This window comes from Phymastichus coffea, unplaced genomic scaffold, assembly GCF_024137745.1.
Source record: "Phymastichus coffea isolate CEN01 unplaced genomic scaffold, Cenicafe_Pcof_1.1 PCOF00006, whole genome shotgun sequence".
NCBI lineage: Eukaryota > Metazoa > Arthropoda > Insecta > Hymenoptera > Eulophidae > Phymastichus > Phymastichus coffea.
Window position 1 is genome coordinate 600,892 of NW_026706817.1, and position 20,729 is coordinate 621,620.

The following is a 20,729-nucleotide window of genomic DNA, read 5'->3' on the forward strand; positions in this document are numbered from 1 at the left end:
GACCCCGACGGAAAATTGTAGAGATTCAGAAACTTTGCGAGAATGTTTCAGAAACCGTAACAGCCGATCGTTTGCCCGTGCTGACGATAATGCACGTGGATTCGTAAACGTAGGAACATTTCGCTAATTAGTTTATAGTTGTTTTAGGATTGGGTAGCGTTAGAAACGTTTCTCCCACTTTACTTGCCAATTTTTCAGACTATGAAAGTTTTGCTTCAAAGTTTCGAAAGCGTTTCGAAAACGTTTTTGCAGCGGTATAACATGATTTTTCTCTAGGAGAAAATCAGATCTACTTTTCTTAAACGTTTCAGAAGCGTTTCTTTCTCATTTGTTTTTAATCAGAGAAACGTGTTACTGAACCATTTCATAAACTATCTTTTAAAAATTTCATTTTTCGCTTTTCTCATCGTTGTAAACGCATAAGAGATTCACACATGCTAAAGCAAAATATTTTCTTTCATTATTATTATAAATTTTTATTTATAATTAAATACAAAATTGAAGACAATTGTAAAAAAGTATTAGATAGATCTGAAGAATATAACTGCGTCTAAGCCCATCAAGCAATCACACAACTCGCCCTATTGAAAATAAAGACGTCTATCAGAGATGTGATTTCATTTCTTAAAATGGAACATTTCTAGACGTCTGTTATTCCAACCAAAATTATTTCTCTTATAAAACGACGTCATTTTATACAGCAAATTCATTTAGGCTTTATAAAAAATAACGTCATCTTTTACAATGAAATTATTCCGTATATAAAAAATACGTCATTTTCCACAATAAAATCATTTCTGTTTATGAGAAATGCCGTCATCTTTTACAATAAAATTATTCCGTTTATAAAAGAAGACATCATTTTCTCAACAAATACTGTAAATCATGTATAACATTTTATATGCCTTACGCACAAAGACGTCATGTTCTCACTGAAACATATTCGCCATCTGTGAAGACGTCTTCTTTTAAAAGAAATCTTTTTTGAAGATCGCGAAAAGACGTAATTTTATCTTGCCAAATATTTCCCGCGCTGAAATAGCGTCTTTTTTAACAAAATCAATGTCAGTATACTGATGATTAATGAAGTCTTTTCTGTAGAATGCAAAATTGTTGCAATAAAATACTTTATTTCGAGGTAACAATGTATTACATTGTATTAAATTCCTAGAGTATTTTATAAGGAGTTTTATAAATAATATATAATACAAAAAAATTAGATTTAATCTTCGACCTCGTCATCATTTTTCATTGGACGTTTAACCCCTGATCCTGATTCTCCTCCTCCTCCTCTTCATCTTGTAATAAGTCTAGATCATCAGGGTTACATTTTTCCAACTTCAGGAAATACGAATATCTAGACGCATCAATAATTGTTTCTAAATCACGTTCGTAATGATTTATTAACTTTTCTTTCTTTTTATCCTCTTCTTTGGTCTCTGGAAACGATGATATTAATCCGTGCCTAATTAAATATAAGGTGTACGCTCTTTTAAAGAAAAAAAATTAATATTATATAATTTTTAAGATTTAACAAAGTACTTTTACTTACTTTTACTTTTTAAGTATTTTTACTTAGAGATTCATCCTAGGACATTATTTGCAACCTTGTCAATATTAACTGCTAATGATACAAATAGGGGTTCATCTTAAATGTAAAAAACGAGTTTCCTCAGAAAGGATGTAGCAGATTTCATCTCAATAGCCAACTTCCATTTGCTGTAAGGTACTGATACTCTAAAGCAGAGGTGTGAAATTGTACGATCTGTAATAAAAAACAAGACAATCATGTAAATATTAGTAATATTGTTTGAATTCAATAATAAAATTATACATACCGTCTTTGTTTTTCCAGTATTTTCATTCGTTTTATTGCAAGTGTACTCAGAAAAATTCTCTCTTTTTTTCAGCTTGACGTTTTTTTTACAATCTTCTGTGTAATCATAAGATAATTGCTTAGTTTCCTTCACATAGATATTTTTCTTCATTGTTTCTATATCTTTTTTTTGTACAATTGCCGATTTGCTTTTAATTTTCTTATTTTTGTCATTTTGAATTTGTTCAGAGACTTGTCTTTTTGGAGATTTTGACACTGATGTTTCATATGTTTCAGAGTTTGATGTAACTTCTGAAATATGTGAAGTAAGAATTTATAATTATTTATATATTTATATATTATTATTTATTGTTCATAAATTAAGAATAAAAATATTTACTTTTTGGTTTGTCCATTTCAAGTTTCTTTTGATTCAGTTGGCCTAATCTTCTTTTTGGAACTGGTGTGCATGATAAGAGACTTATCTGTTCATTAGCAGTACTAGATATACTCGGCACAATGGAACCAGGTGATTTATTTGTTAGTCTGAAAGAGTAGAGGTTGGAATTTGTAGAATTGCTTAAACCTTTTAACCATTCCGGTGTAGTAATACGAGTAAGATTGACTAGCGGCAACAATGCCCACACTTCTGCATTTTTTCTTTTTCCAGAATTTGAGTCAGCTTAGCGATTAGTATGTCGTCTTTAGCTTTCAAATCTTCCAGCGTGGCTTGTGGCGCACTAGTTTATGCATGCAGATCGAATGTTAATGGAATTTCCATACAATCAGCTGCGCCAGTCTTGGCAGCTTTGGCTGTCTCAAAAGGAAGTGACTATGTGACAATTGACACCTGAATACATAAAAAAAAATTATTTTTATACTTACATACAATTATCTTACATATTTCACATTTCTTAAATTTGTGTTGAAAAAAGAGTTACAGAATTTAAATGATTTTTTTATTATGATATTTCTTCATTATATACAATCTGAATAACTTAATGAGTTCATTTTTTCATGTGCTATAAGCTTATATTTTTTTCTATTTCAATAAATTGGTTCTTCAATGAGAGGGGCTAACATGAGACAAATCATCGATGAATTGACTCATATTACTCCATCACATTGAAGAACCATTTTATTGAAATGGGAAAAAAGTAAGCTCATAGCACATGGAAAAATGAACTCATTAAGCTATTAAGATTGTATATAATATATGAATATTATAATAAAAACGAGATGTCGTTAGGTCTTGACAAAAACCATCAAGTAGGAAAAAAATTTTTATAATATATTCCAGTTGTGGGTGTATATATATATGCTATACATACCTTTTTACCCTTCTTTTCATCATTTTTACCCTTTGACTTGCAATGTTTTACTTTTCTCATTCTGATCTTTACCTTTCTTATGAAACACGACTTTTGTTTGAGGACTTGATTTATCATGTAGTACTCTATTAATTAAAACATCACTTCTACGCTTGTTTGGCTTAAGCCACCTTCCTTTTTTATTCTTAAGATTCTTCTTGTAGCCTGAACAAAAATAAATATGAAAAATAATTTAGTTGTGTACAATGAATATATATTTTATTTCTTTATACTTACTGGACACTGCTAGAATACAAGCATCTTTAAACATCATATCACCTACTTCTATATTCAATCCGGTCTGCACAAGTACATTATAAGAAAAACTAGTTTGTTCTTGGTCAAAATCTTTAATCTTTGCCGTGTCAATGAATTCTACATCACCTGTTTCTTTGTTCCTAATATACAATCTGATTATTGCAAATAAAAATTTCTGCTTTCAGGGACTCCTCTGGAGCTACATTTTCTCAGACATATTACTGTCTATAGTGCTAGCTCCATCAGATACACCACTATACAGTTTTACTTCAGTATTTTTTGCTACATAAACATCAAAATGAATAAAATTAAAGAGTTACAATTAAATGAGATAATTATTCCATTATAGACATATATTTATAATTGTGAATATAACATAATAATCTGCTGTAACTTGAATTGCTGAATGATTAATTTTATCTTAAAATATTAAGCATTTTCTTTTAAAAGATGGATATATGAAATATAAAATACCATAAATAATGCAATTTTAATAATGCATTAAATTCATATAATTTTTTTCCATGCTATTGTAAAATTAAATTGTATATAGGTATGAGTTAACTTTTATCCGATATAAAACTATGATAAATCAATTTACAATGACATACCAAATTTTAAGAACTCATTATGAGTTACGAGTTGCACTGTCAATCATAATATTTTATAACAAAATTTGATATAAGACTACAAAAAGAAAGAAATACCTAAGAGTATTTAAAAGATGATGCAAATCAACACATTGAATTTCAACAAACCGTTTAAAATTATTATAATAGTTATGAAAGTTCGTTATTTTAAAAACACAAATTGTAAAGCATGTAACGAAATTTTATGGTCTCATAACGTCAAATAACTTCGCTAACATCAGTTTTTATATACAATAAATAAAATGAATTACCTGCTGTCATTTGGAAGAGTTTACATAACTAAAATGTTATACGATGCAGGTACAAAACAAAGGGAATAAGTCGAGCTTAACACTTCTGGCTATTTTCCTAGCGACGAACTCCCGCGGAAAACACACACGAGAAATAAAGAAGATACAGGACAGGACAGAGATTAGGGCCCTCGCCACATATGCGCATATGCGCGCGTACGAGGGCGTACAAACGCGTACAAATCGCTAAAAATGTTGATAATGCCAACAACAGAAACTTACTACTATTCCTCGCATGCCCTAAACGAACACACTTACTCCCGGAACAAACGTATCATAACGCTATATTATTGAAGGTTATGATCAGTGGTGGATAAATGACATGATTCGGAGGTTTCTTACCATACATGTAAGAAACCGGTAGAAAATGTAGAAATGAGTAATTAATGTATGTAATTAATGTGTGTAATTAATCGTATGTAACGTCGAAAACTCCAATAACCCATTGCGCATGCTCAAAACGTCATTGCGCAGGCGCATCTGCTACACAATTTAAATTTTAACATAACAGAACTAAAGTAACCCAAGTACTTCTTGGCTAAGTTCAGCAAAAAAACATATTTTTTCATATATTTTTGCAAAATTTGTAAGTTTTAATTCCATCACATAAGTTAGAATTTCAAAAGTATAAAAAGTTTTATCAATTATTAATATATTTTGTTTTTTACTTTCTAACCATAGCAGGTACGAATTTCGATATATATTGTGACGGTAAACGTCATATTAGCGCTGATAGCCTAACCTTGTAGCTGCCCGCGGGGGCAGCACCTACCGGTAGACGAGAAATGTAATGAGGGAATTCGGCACGCGACGAGACAGAACGCGCGCGATTGAAAATGAACGAGTGCAGGCCTAACTACCGATACGAGGAGCGGCAAGTGAAGGATCAGCCATCGACACGTTTAGCCGAAAGCGCGGAATAAATTGCCGATACACGAACCGAATTGGAGCTGCGACAGCGGAGCCTACGCCTGCCAGAAAAGCATGTGTGAGAGTGCGCGTGTGAAGAGTTTCGTCAGCAAGGGCGAAACCGAAAACACGAACTTCCTCGTGCAAAAAGGACAGACTTTCCCGCAACGAGAGTGCGCACCGTTTCTTTCGTTCTCTGTACGACTGCAATAAAAGGTAAGTTGGCCAGCTTAATTTCGCGGTCGCGATATAATTGCTACGCGACTAATACCTCGATTCGACAAAAAGCGTGCATGTAACATCACGGCAAACAAAGAGCGGCGAGCGATCCGACACTGCATGTTGTTGTCGTGCGCGCGGCATGTAAACATAAACACGCGGGCCGAATTTGATGTAATATTGAGAGATAATAAAAGTCCTCGTATGTGATATTACCAGTACTTTCGAAGTGTTCCTATCGTATTTGTAGATAGTTGGTTGACTGACACCCGTTCCCTCCTGCTCTCCGATTTTCATGTAAACGGTATCCACCCCGTTACAATATTTAAAAAAATCGATTTTATGATAGAGATAAAGATATTAAGATCGATAAATATTTTTTCCAGGAAATTTAGAAAACGTAAATTTAGATAAACTGCTTGGAAAATTTTTCTTTGGCTATAATATACCTTTTGTAATCGTCGAATCTATACATTTCAAAAATTTTGTTCAAACACTCAATCCACGTTTCGTTCCACCGACCAGAAACACACTATCAAACCGTATACTTAATGAATGTTACAATGAGATGCAAGAATCAATCGCAAATATAAGAATACGAGATGGTGTGTTATTAATTGATGGTTGGAAGAACCAGTCAGCTAATACGCAAAATGTTGTTGCTATTATTCGTTTAGATGATTTAAGCGAGAAGAAATATATATTTCTCCATGCAGCTAATTTTAGTACAGCAAGTGAAACTTACGAAGCACTTCGTTGGTTCGTTAATTATTGTATTGATATGACGAGAGAAAAGTACAACATTAAAATATTTGCAGTCATGGCTGATAATGTTGCAAGTATGAAGCTCATGGGAAGACTTGTTAATATATGGAACACAACTTGTAACAGCCACAGTGGAAATCTGCTAGCTAAAAGCGCAGTAAATGAAGAATTAGCTAAGCAAGTAAATAAATTATTAAAAGATTTTAAGCATACATATTTAGAACGATTGTTGACAAAGCTAGGAGGTAATCGTATTATTTTGAATGGACAAACCCGATGGTGCTCTCATCGAGATGCAATGCGAAGGTGCTTAAAAAATTTAGATTTGATGCGAGATATCTCAAGGCGACTAGATGCTAGAAAGCATATTTCTGACGACAATTACAATTTTCTTCACAATGAAGATCGTGCACAGCAATTGCAATTCAATCTCCTCATGCTGGATCCTATACATACAGGGTGTCCAAAAAGTTCCGGGACGCCCCAGTAAGTCCTGAGATATAACTATTTCCGAGGAGATTAAGGTCATTCCTGTAGTAACTTTGAACGAGGAATCCAGTGGTGACCTTGGTTTTGACCTTGAGCTTGACCTTCAAGGTCATTTCGACCTTGAAAGAGCTGGAAATTTTACGAAAGAGCTGGAAATTTTACGTCCAAAACGGTATTTTAAAATTTTTTTTCATGGCCTTGAGAAGATCGATTTAAGGTCAAATGCTTGAAAAACTGCCAAAAGCGTTTTTTCAATTTTTAAGATATCGAAAAATGACCTCTACAAAATTTGTTCAGAACAGAGTGGGCCACTCAATGCACCAAAAACTTTTAACCTTTAACCTCATTTTGAAGGTCATTTCAAGGTCGAAGTATTTTTTGTAATGGAAACCCCTCTTTTTGACCCCGGATTCGCACATAGCGCGAAATACGACGTTTGGATAAGGTATTATGTTGAGTTTCGATTGATCCACGACGTTCTTCGTTAAGGTCATGTGAAATTTAGATCCAATATTATTCGCGAAACATTTACAAAATATTTCGGGCTAAATTTATTAAATTCTACTGGGAGCATGTTAAAGTGACCTTATCTTTGACCTTCAAGATCATTTTAAGGTTATTTCAAGGTCACCTTTGATTGTTTGAATAATAAAGTAACGGGTTATCCAAACCGAAAGTCAAGTTGTTTTAAATGAGGAGCAAGCAGAGACATAGGTACAGTTTTTTTGCCGGATAAGTTTTTTCCACTCACTGCGTTTTGAATGTTTCTTTCTGATTTCGCGCTATGTGCGAATCCGGAGTCAAAAATAGGGGTTTCCATTACAAAAAACACTTTGACCTTGAAATGACCTTCAAAATGAGGTTAAATAGGTATTTTTGCACTCTGTGCTTCAATCGCCTAGTTGGAGAGACTGTTTTCAGAATGGTCGTATGTGCATTCAGCTAGAAGAAATCAATTAACATCAGCTAGGTCTTCTAAGCTTGTGACTATATACTTTGATACTCGTTTGTACGATAATTATGATCTAATAAATGACGATGAAGAATAAAAGATAATCATTTTCAAAAAACAAAATTAAAACAAATGTATATCAATGAGTTAATATATTTATTAATTACAAAAATTTTGTATTAAATTTAATGTATTTATTTCTTTGATATTACAAAATATCAAATATTCATTTTAAAAATGATTTTATTTATGTTATTTTTAATTACTATTTTATATAATCTACATAAATAATATGCCATAGAACAATACATTTTTTCAATAATGTAGTATTTTAAATAAATAAATATTTATCTCTATAAAAGAACAAAATTCTCATAAATTTTGGTTGTTCTCTAATAATAAAACTAAGTTGAAATCATTTTTTCTCTTTTCGTTTCATTACATTTCAGTAAGTAGAAAAGCTCTCGTATTTGCTTTTCCTGTATAATATCTAAATTTTTTGGTAAGTTTATTTTGAATTCTTTGTGATTCGAATAAGCAGGTATTTTAATTAATTTAAAACAAAATTCACTAAACCTTTTGTGAAATGGTTGTACTGTTTGGTAAAATATTTTGACATTTTCATATTTTTTTTTACATAGAACTTTGAAAATATCTATGTTGTCCTTGAATTTTAAGAAAGCACTCATAATATCTTCGTCCGTGTTACAAATAAAAAATTCAATGACAATTTTTTCGCTGTCAGGCTCAAACATTTTCGATTTTATGCCTTGATAAGCGGAGTGTAAGTAATTAGCTGCTATAGAAATAAAATTAAAATTACTTTTCAATTCATCTCTAATTAAATTACTATTTCTCAAGTTTAAATTTTCAGCTTTTATTTCAATATTCATGAAATCTTCAAGAGCATCTGCAATTATGTATTCAACTTTTTTATTAAAATGAGACATTTCCAGAACATCAGTTAAAACATTTATCACATTTTTCAAATCCGCACCAATTTTATTTTCAATTATAATAAGAAAAAATCTCACGAGTAAGCTCGTACTTGTTTTCTGTTATCATTTGACGCATTCAACTTAAATTTTTAGATACTAGTATGAGCACTTCATAAATGTTTTTGTCAATAGAATTTGTAAAGCTTATTTGGTTCAACCACCAAATTTTAATAATTCTTTTTCCTTTTCAAAGTCCATAAATTCGTTCACAATAACAGTTATGGTATCTTTTAAATTTTCATCTAAGATTAAATCAATAATTGAGTATATTGAGCTGGATAAACAATTGAAAAATCAAAAACTCCTATTAGCCTCTTCTAATCTAAGCATTCTTTCTGCGTTCTAAACAACAGCGTAAACTTTAGTACTAAACTGTTTTATTTTATCAATTGACACAACAATGAATGGTTCTATATGTATGGATAAGTCACTCCCTATTATAAAATATCTGCCTTCGTTGGCAAAAGTTAGACTCAAGATTTCTCCACATTCTTTTTGCCACATTCTTTTTCTTACTGTTTGAATAGCTTTTACTAAGTTATTGTAAAGTCCAGGTACAATTTGTTTAAGTAAATCAACCGATAGAGAAAGTTCATATTCTGGTCTTAATACTTTACATAACTCATAAAAGTAATTAATATCTATAAGTTCAATATCAATGCCTAAACTTAGAATAAGTTTTAGTAAGCTTTCATTTATTTTAAGTTTTGTCTTTTCATCAATGCAGTCAACGAATGATTTTCGTGATGCTCCTTTTTTTTGGTGGCTGCAGTAATTTATATGGTCCAACACTTGATACACTTTGTCTTGATACCTGCAAGAATATTTTTCATATAAGAACTATACAATTCCATCATGATAGCAATAATCACCAATTGAATAGCTTGTTCTGGCTCTGGCTGAAATCTAGACAATAGTTTCCTCTCTTTACGTTTTGCACTAGCGTTTGCAGATTCCAAAGCTGAGTTATAGTCGTTATCTTTTTCGACTGTAGAAGTAGAATTAAATTCTTCCACGTTCGTGGCCGTGACAGCATTTCCATTTACGTCATTCGAACTGACAGTAGTAGTAGTTTCACTGTCTGTGTGAAATATGCAGGATTTACTGCATAAAAAACATATACGAATAGTAAATTCTAGGTTAGCTATTAATCAACAATTTATTTTTCAAAACAAAATGAAAACAATATAATAAAATCAACCTACCGATGATTGCGGAGTCTGACTATAGGAGTGTTTGCTAAATCTCTTTTGCAAACTTTGCACCATGCCTTCAGCATAGTCACAGTGACTGAAGTATTATTTTTACTGGACACTTCTCTTTTTACGGGTTCGAACCCACCTTCTTTCCAATACGAGTGAAAATTTCTTCTGCCTCTATTCATTTTAAATAGTCTTTAGTAAAAAACCGCTTAAATTAATGCTGATTGTTGACACTGTCGTTAATAGACAAGAGGCACAGAACAAGTCAAAAAGGTATATATAAATAGGGTTATATTTATTGAGTCGGTCAATAACCATGTCAGCAACTATGTCATAAACTTTCTGGGTAATTTACCGGTTGATGACCTACCTTCTTACTAGCTAAGTTACCTATGTAAATTACCTACCCACCACAGGTTATGATACGTTTGTTCCGGGAGTAAGTGTGTTCGTTTGGGGCATGCAAGGAATAGTAGTAACTTTCTGTTGTTGGCACTATCAAAATTTTTAGCGATTTGTACGCGTTTGTACGCGCTCGTACGCGCGCGTATGCGCATATGTGGCGAGGGCCTGGTAGGGAGATTGCTGACGACAATGCTTCCGAGCGTGCTCGACAAAAAGTGATGAGAATCCGATGACGCTACAAAAAATTATATTTTCATGAAGTTATATCGTATCTACATTGTTTATATAACTATGAACAAGATTGGGTGTTCACAGAAAGAATTTGACACTCACAAAATGACACGAATTCTGACATATGGAATGTACGTAATACGTTGTTTTTAAGCTAAAAAATACTTGAGATGTTTAAATTAGCGTCTTATAAATACAATAATAGCAATAGAATACATATAACAACTTTCCGCAAAATGTTAGTCTTCAAATCTTATATAAGACACGAATAAAGCGGCTATCCATGTCATTCTGTGTAATTTGAAATCGGAGCTCACACAAATATTATTGAGATATTTTATTATCATAATTGATACTTAAGAATGCTACTGAAATGATTATTTAAACATTTCTAGGGGTTTTCAAGCTAAAATATCCTTTTATGTATATCATGCACATTTCGCTAATTTTTCTCCTACTACAGAATTTTTTCCACAGTATAAATCGAAATTTAATAAATATCCATCAGCAGTGCAAAGACCCCAAAATTTAAGTCCAAATCGCGTAGGTTTTCCGCGTATGAATTGCTTCAATGACGTTTTAGCATATGATTTGGCCATCATTTCATTTATTGACAGAGCAGTTCTCCAGAAACCAAACTTCAGAATATTTCTTTGAAAAATTTTCATCAATTCACGAACACGGCACGCCTTATCGTTTGGATTGTTATCTTTAGCCTTCGAGTACTTCAATTTTGATTTTATATTTTCAAATTTAGATCGTGACATTGCGGAAGAAATTATTTGACAAGACAAGAAGGGTCTGTCGACCAATAATCTCGCTGACTTTTTCTTTTATTGAAAGAAGTGATTATAATAATTCCAATGAATGTATTCAACTCAGCCAACGATAAATTTAAACCATTTTCTTTGCATGAATAGATAATATACTCCTTCATTTCAATTGAAAAAAAAATATCAAAGAGTTCCCTTGGCTCACTCTTTCGCATATTATTTTTTGCACTTTCTGTCAATAAAATTTTATCGGTACAATTATCGGAATATGTCCTTTCACCATCTACCCAATCAAATACATGTTCATTTTCTAGCTTCGCTTGATCTTCTTGATAATTTTTTGAAACTTTCTGGTTAATAATTCTCGGTAATTTTGCGTCAGAATAATTTTCAGAATCAGAATCAGTCACCTGATGAACCGGAATCATCTGCATTTGGTATCAAAACCGTTTCATCATCCTCTGAGGTTTCAACCTCAGACTCAGAAGAAACGGATCGTCTCGTACGCTTTTTTGACATTATTATGAATGTTATTGTGACGAACTATTCAATTGAAGTATTTTACTTGTACTATGGATAATAACTTTTTTTGCCCAATATGACAAATCGTATCTGAGGACTACAATGAATACGAGGTGTGTTCAAAAAGTAACGAGAATTTTTAAATTTCGCGGGTTTGGAGAGTCCGCTTGTATAAAATTTTTTTTTATTATGTTGGTACAATGCCCCTGAAGTACGATAAAATTTTCAGCAATATTCATTGCTTACTTTTTAAGTGGCAGCCGCTAACGTTAGACGTGTTTTTCGAGCTCGGCGATTTTCGTTTGTGAAAAAAAATGGATCAAAGAATTTGTATTAAATTTTGCGTAAAAAATGAAATAAAGTGTAGTAAAGTTTGTCAAATGTTAACAAAGGCATATAGTGAGTCTGCTATGAGTAAAGCAAGGATTTATGAGTGGTATAAGCGTTTCCAAGATGGTCACGAAAACGTTGAAGATGACGAACGACCCGGACGCCCAAGCACATCAACAACCGATGAAAACGTGAAAAAAGTGAAAGAAATGGTTATGAACGATCGCCGAATCACAATCAGAGAAGTCGCTGATGATGTTGGCATATCAGTTGGCTCATGCCATCAAATTTTTTCGAATGTTTTGGGTATGAAACGTGTGGCAGCAAAATTCGTTCCAAAATTGTTGAATTTCGAACAAAAACAGCGGCGAATGGAAGTTGCTCAGGAGTCGCTAAATGAAGTCAATAACGATGCAGAACAACTAAAACGTGTTATAACAGGTGACGAAACATGGGTTTACGGATATGATGTCGAAACTAAGGCTCAATCGTCCCAGTGGAGGCATTCTGGATCGCCAAGACCGAAAAAGGCTCTACAAGTACGGTCGAATGTGAAGGTTATGCTCACTGTGTTCTTCGATTTTAATGGCATAGTGCATTATGAATTCTTGCCACAAGGTCAAACAATCAATAAGCAGTACTACCTACAAGTTCAACGTCGTTTGCGTGAAGCAATCCGAAAAAAACACCCGGATTTGTGGCAAAACAATTCATGGCTTTTGCACCACGATAATGCGCCTGCTCACACTTCATTGCTTGTTCGTGAATTTTTGGCCAAAAACGAAACTGTAACGATGCCTCAGCCTCCATATTCGCCAGATATGGCTCCATGTGACTTTTTTCTATTTCCAAAAATAAAGAGAACATTAAAAGGCCGTCGTTTTACAAGCATAGATGACATTAAAAGCGAATCGCTGAAAAAGCTAAAAGCTATTACAAAGATCGAGTTTCAAAAGTGTTTCGAGGATTGGAAAAAGCGTTGGCATAAGTGTATTGTGTCCGAAGGGGACTACTTTGAAGGCGACAACATTAATGTAGATGAATAAATAAATATTTTTTTCATAAAACGAAAATTCTCGTTATTTTTTGAACACACCTCGTACATTGTATTAATACAATATATTAATAATACATTGTATTAATACAAATATTGAAATTTCGAATGTACATTGACGAAAAAACATTTCAAGATGGTTGACTAACACATAAAAGCAGACCAATTCGAAACGTTATTATCTAATGCCAGCAACAAGTGTCCACCATTGGAAAATGCATGTAATCAAGTTCAACAATGTTTTTCTCAAAAACTAAAGGCTTACATGAAAATTGCCTAAGAATAAAAATGTCTTAGAATTGATCAAAGAATACTCTCAAATTTTTTCAGATTTTTTGCAGACATTTTTTAAAAATTTGGTTTTAGCATTTTTCAAAAAATCAAAAATTGTCTCAAAAAAAACTGAAAAAATTTAAGAATATTCCTTGATCAATTCTAAGACATTTTTATTCTTGTACAATTTTTGTTTAATCCTTTAGTTTTCGAAAAAAAAATAATGAAGAAAAAATGCGATTTTATGCAATTTTTTGCATTTTGGCCGCCATTTTGGCAAAAAATACATATATGTAAAAATTTATCGTTAAACTTCAACAAATTTGTGCACCGATGGTTGATGATTTCACCATGAATTCATGCGATTTCTGCCTGAAAAAAAATCATAAAGTTTGAAAATGCGATTTTTTTGCAAAAAAATCGCCAGATCTTTTTTTGCAATAGAAATTTTCGAATTTTGAGCCCAGAGTCTGATTCAGCAGACAAAAATACATAAAGATTGATATGTCGGACCAAGTTATTACTTCGTTGAGTACCTGAAATTCAGCTACGAAAAGTTAGTCTAAAATCAACCGTCTTGGTCGTTAATGGGTTAATTAAAAAAAATCCACAGTAATTAAAGAGAAAATGATATATATTAAAAAAAATATATTTTATTTACTACATATCCGCTCAATAGCTACTGTTTTCCCGGCATAACTCATCCATCTCCCTACTCTTTGCCTCAATTAATTCGGTACCACCTTGATGAAACGCGCACATTTCATCCTCATTTTCCAGCGATTTGCGATGTTCCGCAAAAGGACACGTTATAAATCGAACCAACACGTCTTGATATTGATTACTTGAATTCAATACTTTGCAATAACGACACTCACGTACTTCTAATAACGGCACCTGGCATGCGGCGCAGTATCCAAAGGTGACTCGATCTTCCTGATTAAAACTACCATAGTCGATCTTAAACAGATAGAATGAATGTGTTAGTACATTCAGTGACTGCTCGAGACGGGCAGTGAAGTGAATCTTGGTTCCAGTATGTACTCCTTTTCGGTACTGTGGTGTTTTCTGGATGTTGCAAAAGTTCGTTATTGCTTCTTCACACAAAGCGTCTTCCTCTGGCTCGTTGTTGCGCCACTGTGAGTCCGGGTATTACTGGATATAGTAAGTGGTACCCTATCATCATTGCACCCATTTTGGACAGTTCTTGGAACTCCAGCGAGTTAGTGTACAGGAGTTCCCCAATCATTTCATAACTATTGGTCGGCTAGAAGAATCGTACTTTATCCCCATATTTACTAATGGTTTCGTTCAGCCAGCGGCGTCAGCCAGCGGCGAACTCCCTAGCGATAGATATGGAACGGCGCAGATGTCTTACAAAAATTTTCACTGATCTCGAACAATCCTAGAGGGTCTTGTTGCACAAAGCCTTCTTCGTGAAAGAGAAAATTATGTCAATATCCTCTTTCACTTATCAACTTGCTACTCACAAACTTAGCGTACATCTTTCTCACTGAACTATTTCAATTGCTACTCTGCTGTTTCATATAGACTAACGAATTTATTTTTCTCCGTTTGTTTTAGCACTTATCTTTTCGAATTTCCTACTCCTCTTTTTTTGCTTTTATCTTCCTAGATAATTACCATTTGACAATCGACGACCTACTCTAGTCACACTAGGAAAACTTTTATTTGACATACCTGGTCTAGTACTACAGGCGACGTTCCCTATGCTATAATCTGCAGAATTAAAAATTTCTCCACGTTATTAACCTTATAATAATTGTTAATCTTCAATATTATGAGAAAAACTGCAACTAACCAGCTGACTCTTATGACAACAGACGTACTTATTTGTTTAAGGTTAGTACTTATTCTTTGCTAATTATTGATTCAGAACTTTCAATAGATAATTGTTCTGATGAATCTTCAGCCACTTCTACACCTTTGACTGTTTCTGTTAGAGTTGGTAACATCGTAAACACAAACCTTTTTAGCAGGCATTCGAGGTATCTCGTAAAACGGTGGCCCTGAAAAATCGTATCTAAATCTTGACATATGTTTATATGTTTATAAATTTATATGTTTATATATTTATGTTTCACTCACCGCAGTGTCTTTTCCACTTTGTTTTTTGTTGAAATAACGGTATATAATCAATACAATTAGAGAGCTTGAGATTAAACATAAACTTGCAACACCGACACATATAAAGTTCCAAGGTGATAAGTCAATTATTTTTGTTTCTACCTTTGTTGCTAAGGTACTGATTGGTTTTATCTCAATCTTAGCGGTACTCGCTAATAACTGGTCCGCTTTTAAAATAGTTAGTCGAATCGGCGGAATAATTAGATTTTTTATTACTTTATTACGAGTACCAACCGCGTCTCATGTTGCATGACCTTGGGAGTTCAACTATGCCAGAAGAAAGCTTTAGAATTGATACTAATTTGTTTGTCCATTTAATTTTTAATGAATCGTATTTTCGCGTGGAAAATAACCAGAGACATCTGCTAGCAGTTTTGATTAAAAAATAATCTCCATCTTGACTCATTTTAACATTAAATTCATATAAAGTTTTGATTTTTGGCTTTATTAGCATGTTGAACTCACAAGCTGCTTTAATATTTTCTATTAGCTCGAAGCTACATATTCTATAATACTTTATCATATTACATATTACATGATTCAAAAACTATTTCGCTCATAAAGAAATGCGAGCTGTTACTTTCTGATACTACAATGTAATCGTTCTGTGGTTCTATGTATGCAGCGATTGACTTATTTGTCTCGGAATACGGGACTTTGTTGGAATACGGGAAAAGACATCATTTTGTACACAACAAACTGTTCCGCATCTATGAAGGGTAGCACTATTTCGTTTATTAATACTTTTTCATACATCATAAAATGTACGAGTAGTTGTGCTATGTCGGCAATATTTGCTGTATTAATACTATTTGGCTTAACAATGGACTTTAAAAGTGATTTCTTTTCAATTTCATGTACTACTGTTTGCAACGTGTGCATAGCTAATAAATATTTATTATATCTAAACATTTCAACAATTAAAAACATAATTTCTTTGCCTTCATGTTGTATTTCTTTGATAAGTAAAATTGCTTTGTAGAAATTAGCAGCATAATATTTATCTGTTCTGTTTGAATTCTATTTTAGTAGTTGCACACATCTTTTCAGGTAGTCGGTTTTTAAGTTTACTGATTTAATTTGTTCTTTTAAGCCATTGTCAAAGAAATAAATATTCGGATCTTTGCCTATAACATAAGATAGATCGATTATACGCATGTTAATTACTCTTTCCATAACTTTTTTACTGTTGCTTAATGCGCAACTATTTTGAAAACATAAAGCTTTTCCTTCCTCCTTAATTTTATCAACATGCAACATGTTGACAAGACCATTCAGGGAATCATCCACGCATTTAATATCTTTCATTTGTTCTTTAACATGCTGTATTATCGAACTTGCTTCTACATAGGAAATATTATCTTGTACGATAATGCTATTTAGACTAGTTATTTGATTTGTAAGCACTTCGTTCCAGGTAAATATGTGCTGCTGGTCAATGGTTGTTAATAAACGCCAATTTTCGCGAGTAAAAACTATAAGCTCAATTTTATGAAACGCAATACCTGGATTATCTTTGATCAGATGTACAACGGGGTCTTCTTTTCGTTATCTTCTAATAAATAAGATTAATTAAGTAAAAAAATTTTTATATATTTTTCATTTTGTTATTAAAAGTTTTGTTAAAAATTAAGGGGGCTAAATGGAGTTAAAAAAGGGTTATTGACAATCTTAATTATTGACCTATAGAAATTGCCTTAATGAAGATTCATGCCGCAAATCCGGTTATTCCGAAATTAAAATTTTCTTCTTTCTGATCTTCAAAAAACTGAATTCAAAAAACTGGTTTTGTAGCATGAAAAAATAACTTTTTTAAAAACCGGCTCCACTTAATCCATATCGGAGATCTTGAGAAAGAAAATGAGTCCCTTCAAAATAATTTTTGTTAATTCTAAGCTTTAGAAACGCATGGTAAAGTCAATTTCTCAATATTTACGATAGTACGCAAATACTCACTTTATAGAGTGCGATCATAAGATTTTTAAATTTATGGCAAACAAAATGAAAGCGTTCACGGAGTACTTTGAGGTGCGAAAAGTTTCGCATCGATATCTTCATTAAAGCAATTTCTATGGGCTAATAATTAAGACTGTCAATTTCTACTTTTTAACTGAATTTGGTCTCCTTAACTATTTTTAATTTTATAAATAAGATGCCTCTTCTCATTAGAAACAAGAAACGAAACAACTAGGATAAGAAAAAATGTGTATGTTTCTAAAAATAATCAAAAATGTATTTCATCGTTGACGTCGAAATAATTGAATTAGCATTTTTGAATTTAATAAAATATGCAAAACGATTTCCACGAGCTAATGAAATTGGCCGCTTAATGAACGATGGAAATTTTCACTTTTTATCATCGTTATTTTTATTTCGTAATTTTAATTGGTATAAGAAAATATTATATTTACTTACGAAAATCAGTGATTATTCGTAGAAAGTGCCAATAAAATTCCACAAATTATTATTTTACGATAGGTCCTTTGTATAAATATTTCCACTCAATAATAATAATATATAATCTTACACAAATCTTTGAAAAATGTTAAAAAATTTGCGACGGGGGAGAGGGAGGGGAAAAATAAATGAATGGTAGACACAATTTTTCCGGTCTCGACTACCGCCAGCGGCGCAGTTAGCCGATGATGTGTGTGCAGCTTTTATTTGATTGAGTTGGGCGCCAGCTACCGTGTCCTCGTGTTAGGAGGGCAGATAGCGCTGCAACATCGGCTGTCGGGTCCTGGTCGCTGTGATTGTCGGGTGGTTTCCCCGTTGTCTCCTTCCTCCAACTGAAGTCGTCGTCGTATGCCGATTTCGCGCGGCTATCACCTATGAGAGAGGAGAGTGGGAGCGCGAAATCCTATATACGGGTTCGTTCGAGACCTAGAATACCGAACGAAAGAGAGAAGGGACAACGGGTGGTTTTTCTCAGGCCACCCACGGCTGCAGCTCGTTCGGCTAGTCAGGTGTGGTCCGGGGCACGATGACTCTTGGCTCAGAAGCGGGCATATCAAGGGGGCGTCGCAGGGGCGCCTCGACTGACGGATCAGTAGCCGGGGGGGGGGGCGGTTCTCCCCGCTCCTTAGTTGACTAGTGGCGTGGTTCACGCGATCGCGCGGCTACCTGACGGACTGGCGATTAAATCATTCGCGTACACTTGCTAACCTCGGGACCGATCGTGAAAGCTACGGGGGATGAGGTAATCAAGAGGGCAAAGTCAATGATAAAACCATAATTAATAAGGACTCGAATTATTAGATCATCTATTCCCTAAGTCAGCCCAGTAGTCATTCCCTCGCGATGGTCAGCCTGATCTAAGTTAATAGGAGCACGACTGGCGTACCGCGACGCAACATTGACTTGAGCGGGCGGTCGTTGATACGAGCGGAATCGATGGGTCGCGATTGCGAGGTTATGCCGTATTCAACTATTTGCTTCACGTACTAGCTCAGGAATCTGCTCGAGTAAACACACACGCACGGAATCAGTCGGTCGCGCGAAGGTCGGGCTACTCAATCGGCAATGCTAACGTCTCAAAGCAATAATCCTATGGTGAAAACAAGAGCTAATAATGCGCACACAGAACACGTCGGTCGAACGCAATGGAAATCCGTTGCCCGCGCGAAAGTCGTACGGCACTCGACAATTTTATTTAACAAGAATATCGCATAAAGGGAATCAACGAAACTGATGCGCGTACGGGGAGTTCGTGCCCGCGCGAAAGCCAGAAACTCGTTAAATTTAACAACTTAGTCGGGGAAACTTGCGTAAGAGAAAATCGGCGGTCAACCTACGCACGCGTGAAGAATTTACAAATGTGTGCGCACGCGTGAAGAATTGGTCGCTCAAGCGATACTTAACGTAACGGAAACAAGAAAGGCGTCCGAGAGGTCCATGGCAAAGGTGCGCACTCGAGAAAATCTTATCGGACGCGCGAAGGTCATGCGGCACTCCCGAGAACGCGGACACGGACAATTACTCGACTCACAGACGGAAAGGGCTCGTTTTAAATCAATAACTCGTTAAGGTTAAGCGGGGATGTTGCGGCACATAGACGCGCGCACACGAAAACTTCTTTCGGGCAACGGACAATGTAACGGCGCAACAAAGAAATCGCCCGGAAGGTCGATGACAAAGATGCGTACAAAGAGATCGGTCTGACGCGCGAAGGTCATACGGCACTCCCAAAAATCTAGCGTTTAAGCAATCGCGCGAAGGTCGCGCGGCACTCCCGATAACGCGGACGTTCGACAATCACGCGATCTATTAAAAAAAGAAAAGCGTACTCACTCGGGCGCTTCCTTGGTACGATCGCGATTGCGAGCTATTGAGGCTGTTGCTTGACTTGCTGGCCTGTTGCTGCGGCTAGGTTGCTCTGCTTCTGTTGGTGGTGCTGCTCTGCTTCTGTTGCTGCTGCTCTACTTCTATTGCTGCTGCTCTGCTTCTATTGCTGCTGCTCTGCTTCTATTGCTGCTGCTCTGCTTCTATTGCTGCTGCTCTGCTTCTATTGCTGCTCACGGCACTCGCGTTTTTAGGTCTGGCTCGTTCCAGGGTCTCACGGGACGTCTGGTCGACACCAGGGCTGAACGGGTACTGGCGCGGCGTTTTTCGGCGATGCGCCGTTTCTTCTTGCTTACCTCCCCTTAGCGGTTAGATGATTGGTTAGCCTGTTGCTAAGCCGGGTGTCAGCGCCGTCTATATCGGTATTTCTCGCGCGCGTAATTTATTCATTGGTCGTGCGTTGGCGCCTAATTTCCCTACTGGCTGCGAAGATAGCGTCGGTTTCGTTCTATTAGTCTAGCTACCCCTAAGCCAATAACGATTGGCTGATCAGTTAGCGTCGCTTGCCTATCCTTGTCTATCTATTGCTCGTTGGTCTTGCCGATTCCCCTCACTCGTGTCCGATCGGTCTCGTATCGGCGGTCTCGCTTGCTCTCACGCGCTCGGTTGCCCCTACTTTAGTCTAGCCAGGTCTGCCTCAGTTAACGGGGGCTTGCGATCAGCTGATCACGGCTGGAATCTTTAAGGGCTTCTAGCTTCCCGGGGGAGTGTCGGACCGGGTCGTGAGTGCGCGA

The 20,729-nt window shown here is 35.0% G+C and overlaps 2 protein-coding genes across 2 annotated transcripts; both read right to left on the reverse strand.

The window, feature by feature from the left end:
* Positions 1-551: 551 nt before the first annotated feature.
* LOC131668622 (uncharacterized) lies at positions 552-8,668 on the reverse strand. The gene is made up of 8 exons (XM_058942960.1): positions 8,542-8,668; positions 3,648-3,726; positions 3,424-3,584; positions 3,199-3,351; positions 2,217-2,498; positions 1,839-2,128; positions 1,553-1,765; positions 552-1,465 (listed from the first exon to the last, which is right to left on the reverse strand). Exons 1-7 carry the CDS (start codon positions 8,666-8,668, stop codon positions 1,694-1,696), a joined length of 1,164 nt encoding a protein of 387 aa, XP_058798943.1. The 3' UTR covers positions 552-1,465; positions 1,553-1,693.
* Positions 8,082-10,165, reverse strand: LOC131668540 (uncharacterized). The gene is made up of 3 exons (XM_058942833.1): positions 9,922-10,165; positions 9,589-9,820; positions 8,082-9,530 (listed from the first exon to the last, which is right to left on the reverse strand). The coding sequence occupies exons 1-3, from the start codon at positions 10,098-10,100 to the stop codon at positions 9,444-9,446; spliced, it is 498 nt and encodes a 165-aa protein (XP_058798816.1). The 5' UTR covers positions 10,101-10,165; the 3' UTR covers positions 8,082-9,443.
* Between the last annotated feature and the right edge of the window lie 10,564 nt (positions 10,166-20,729).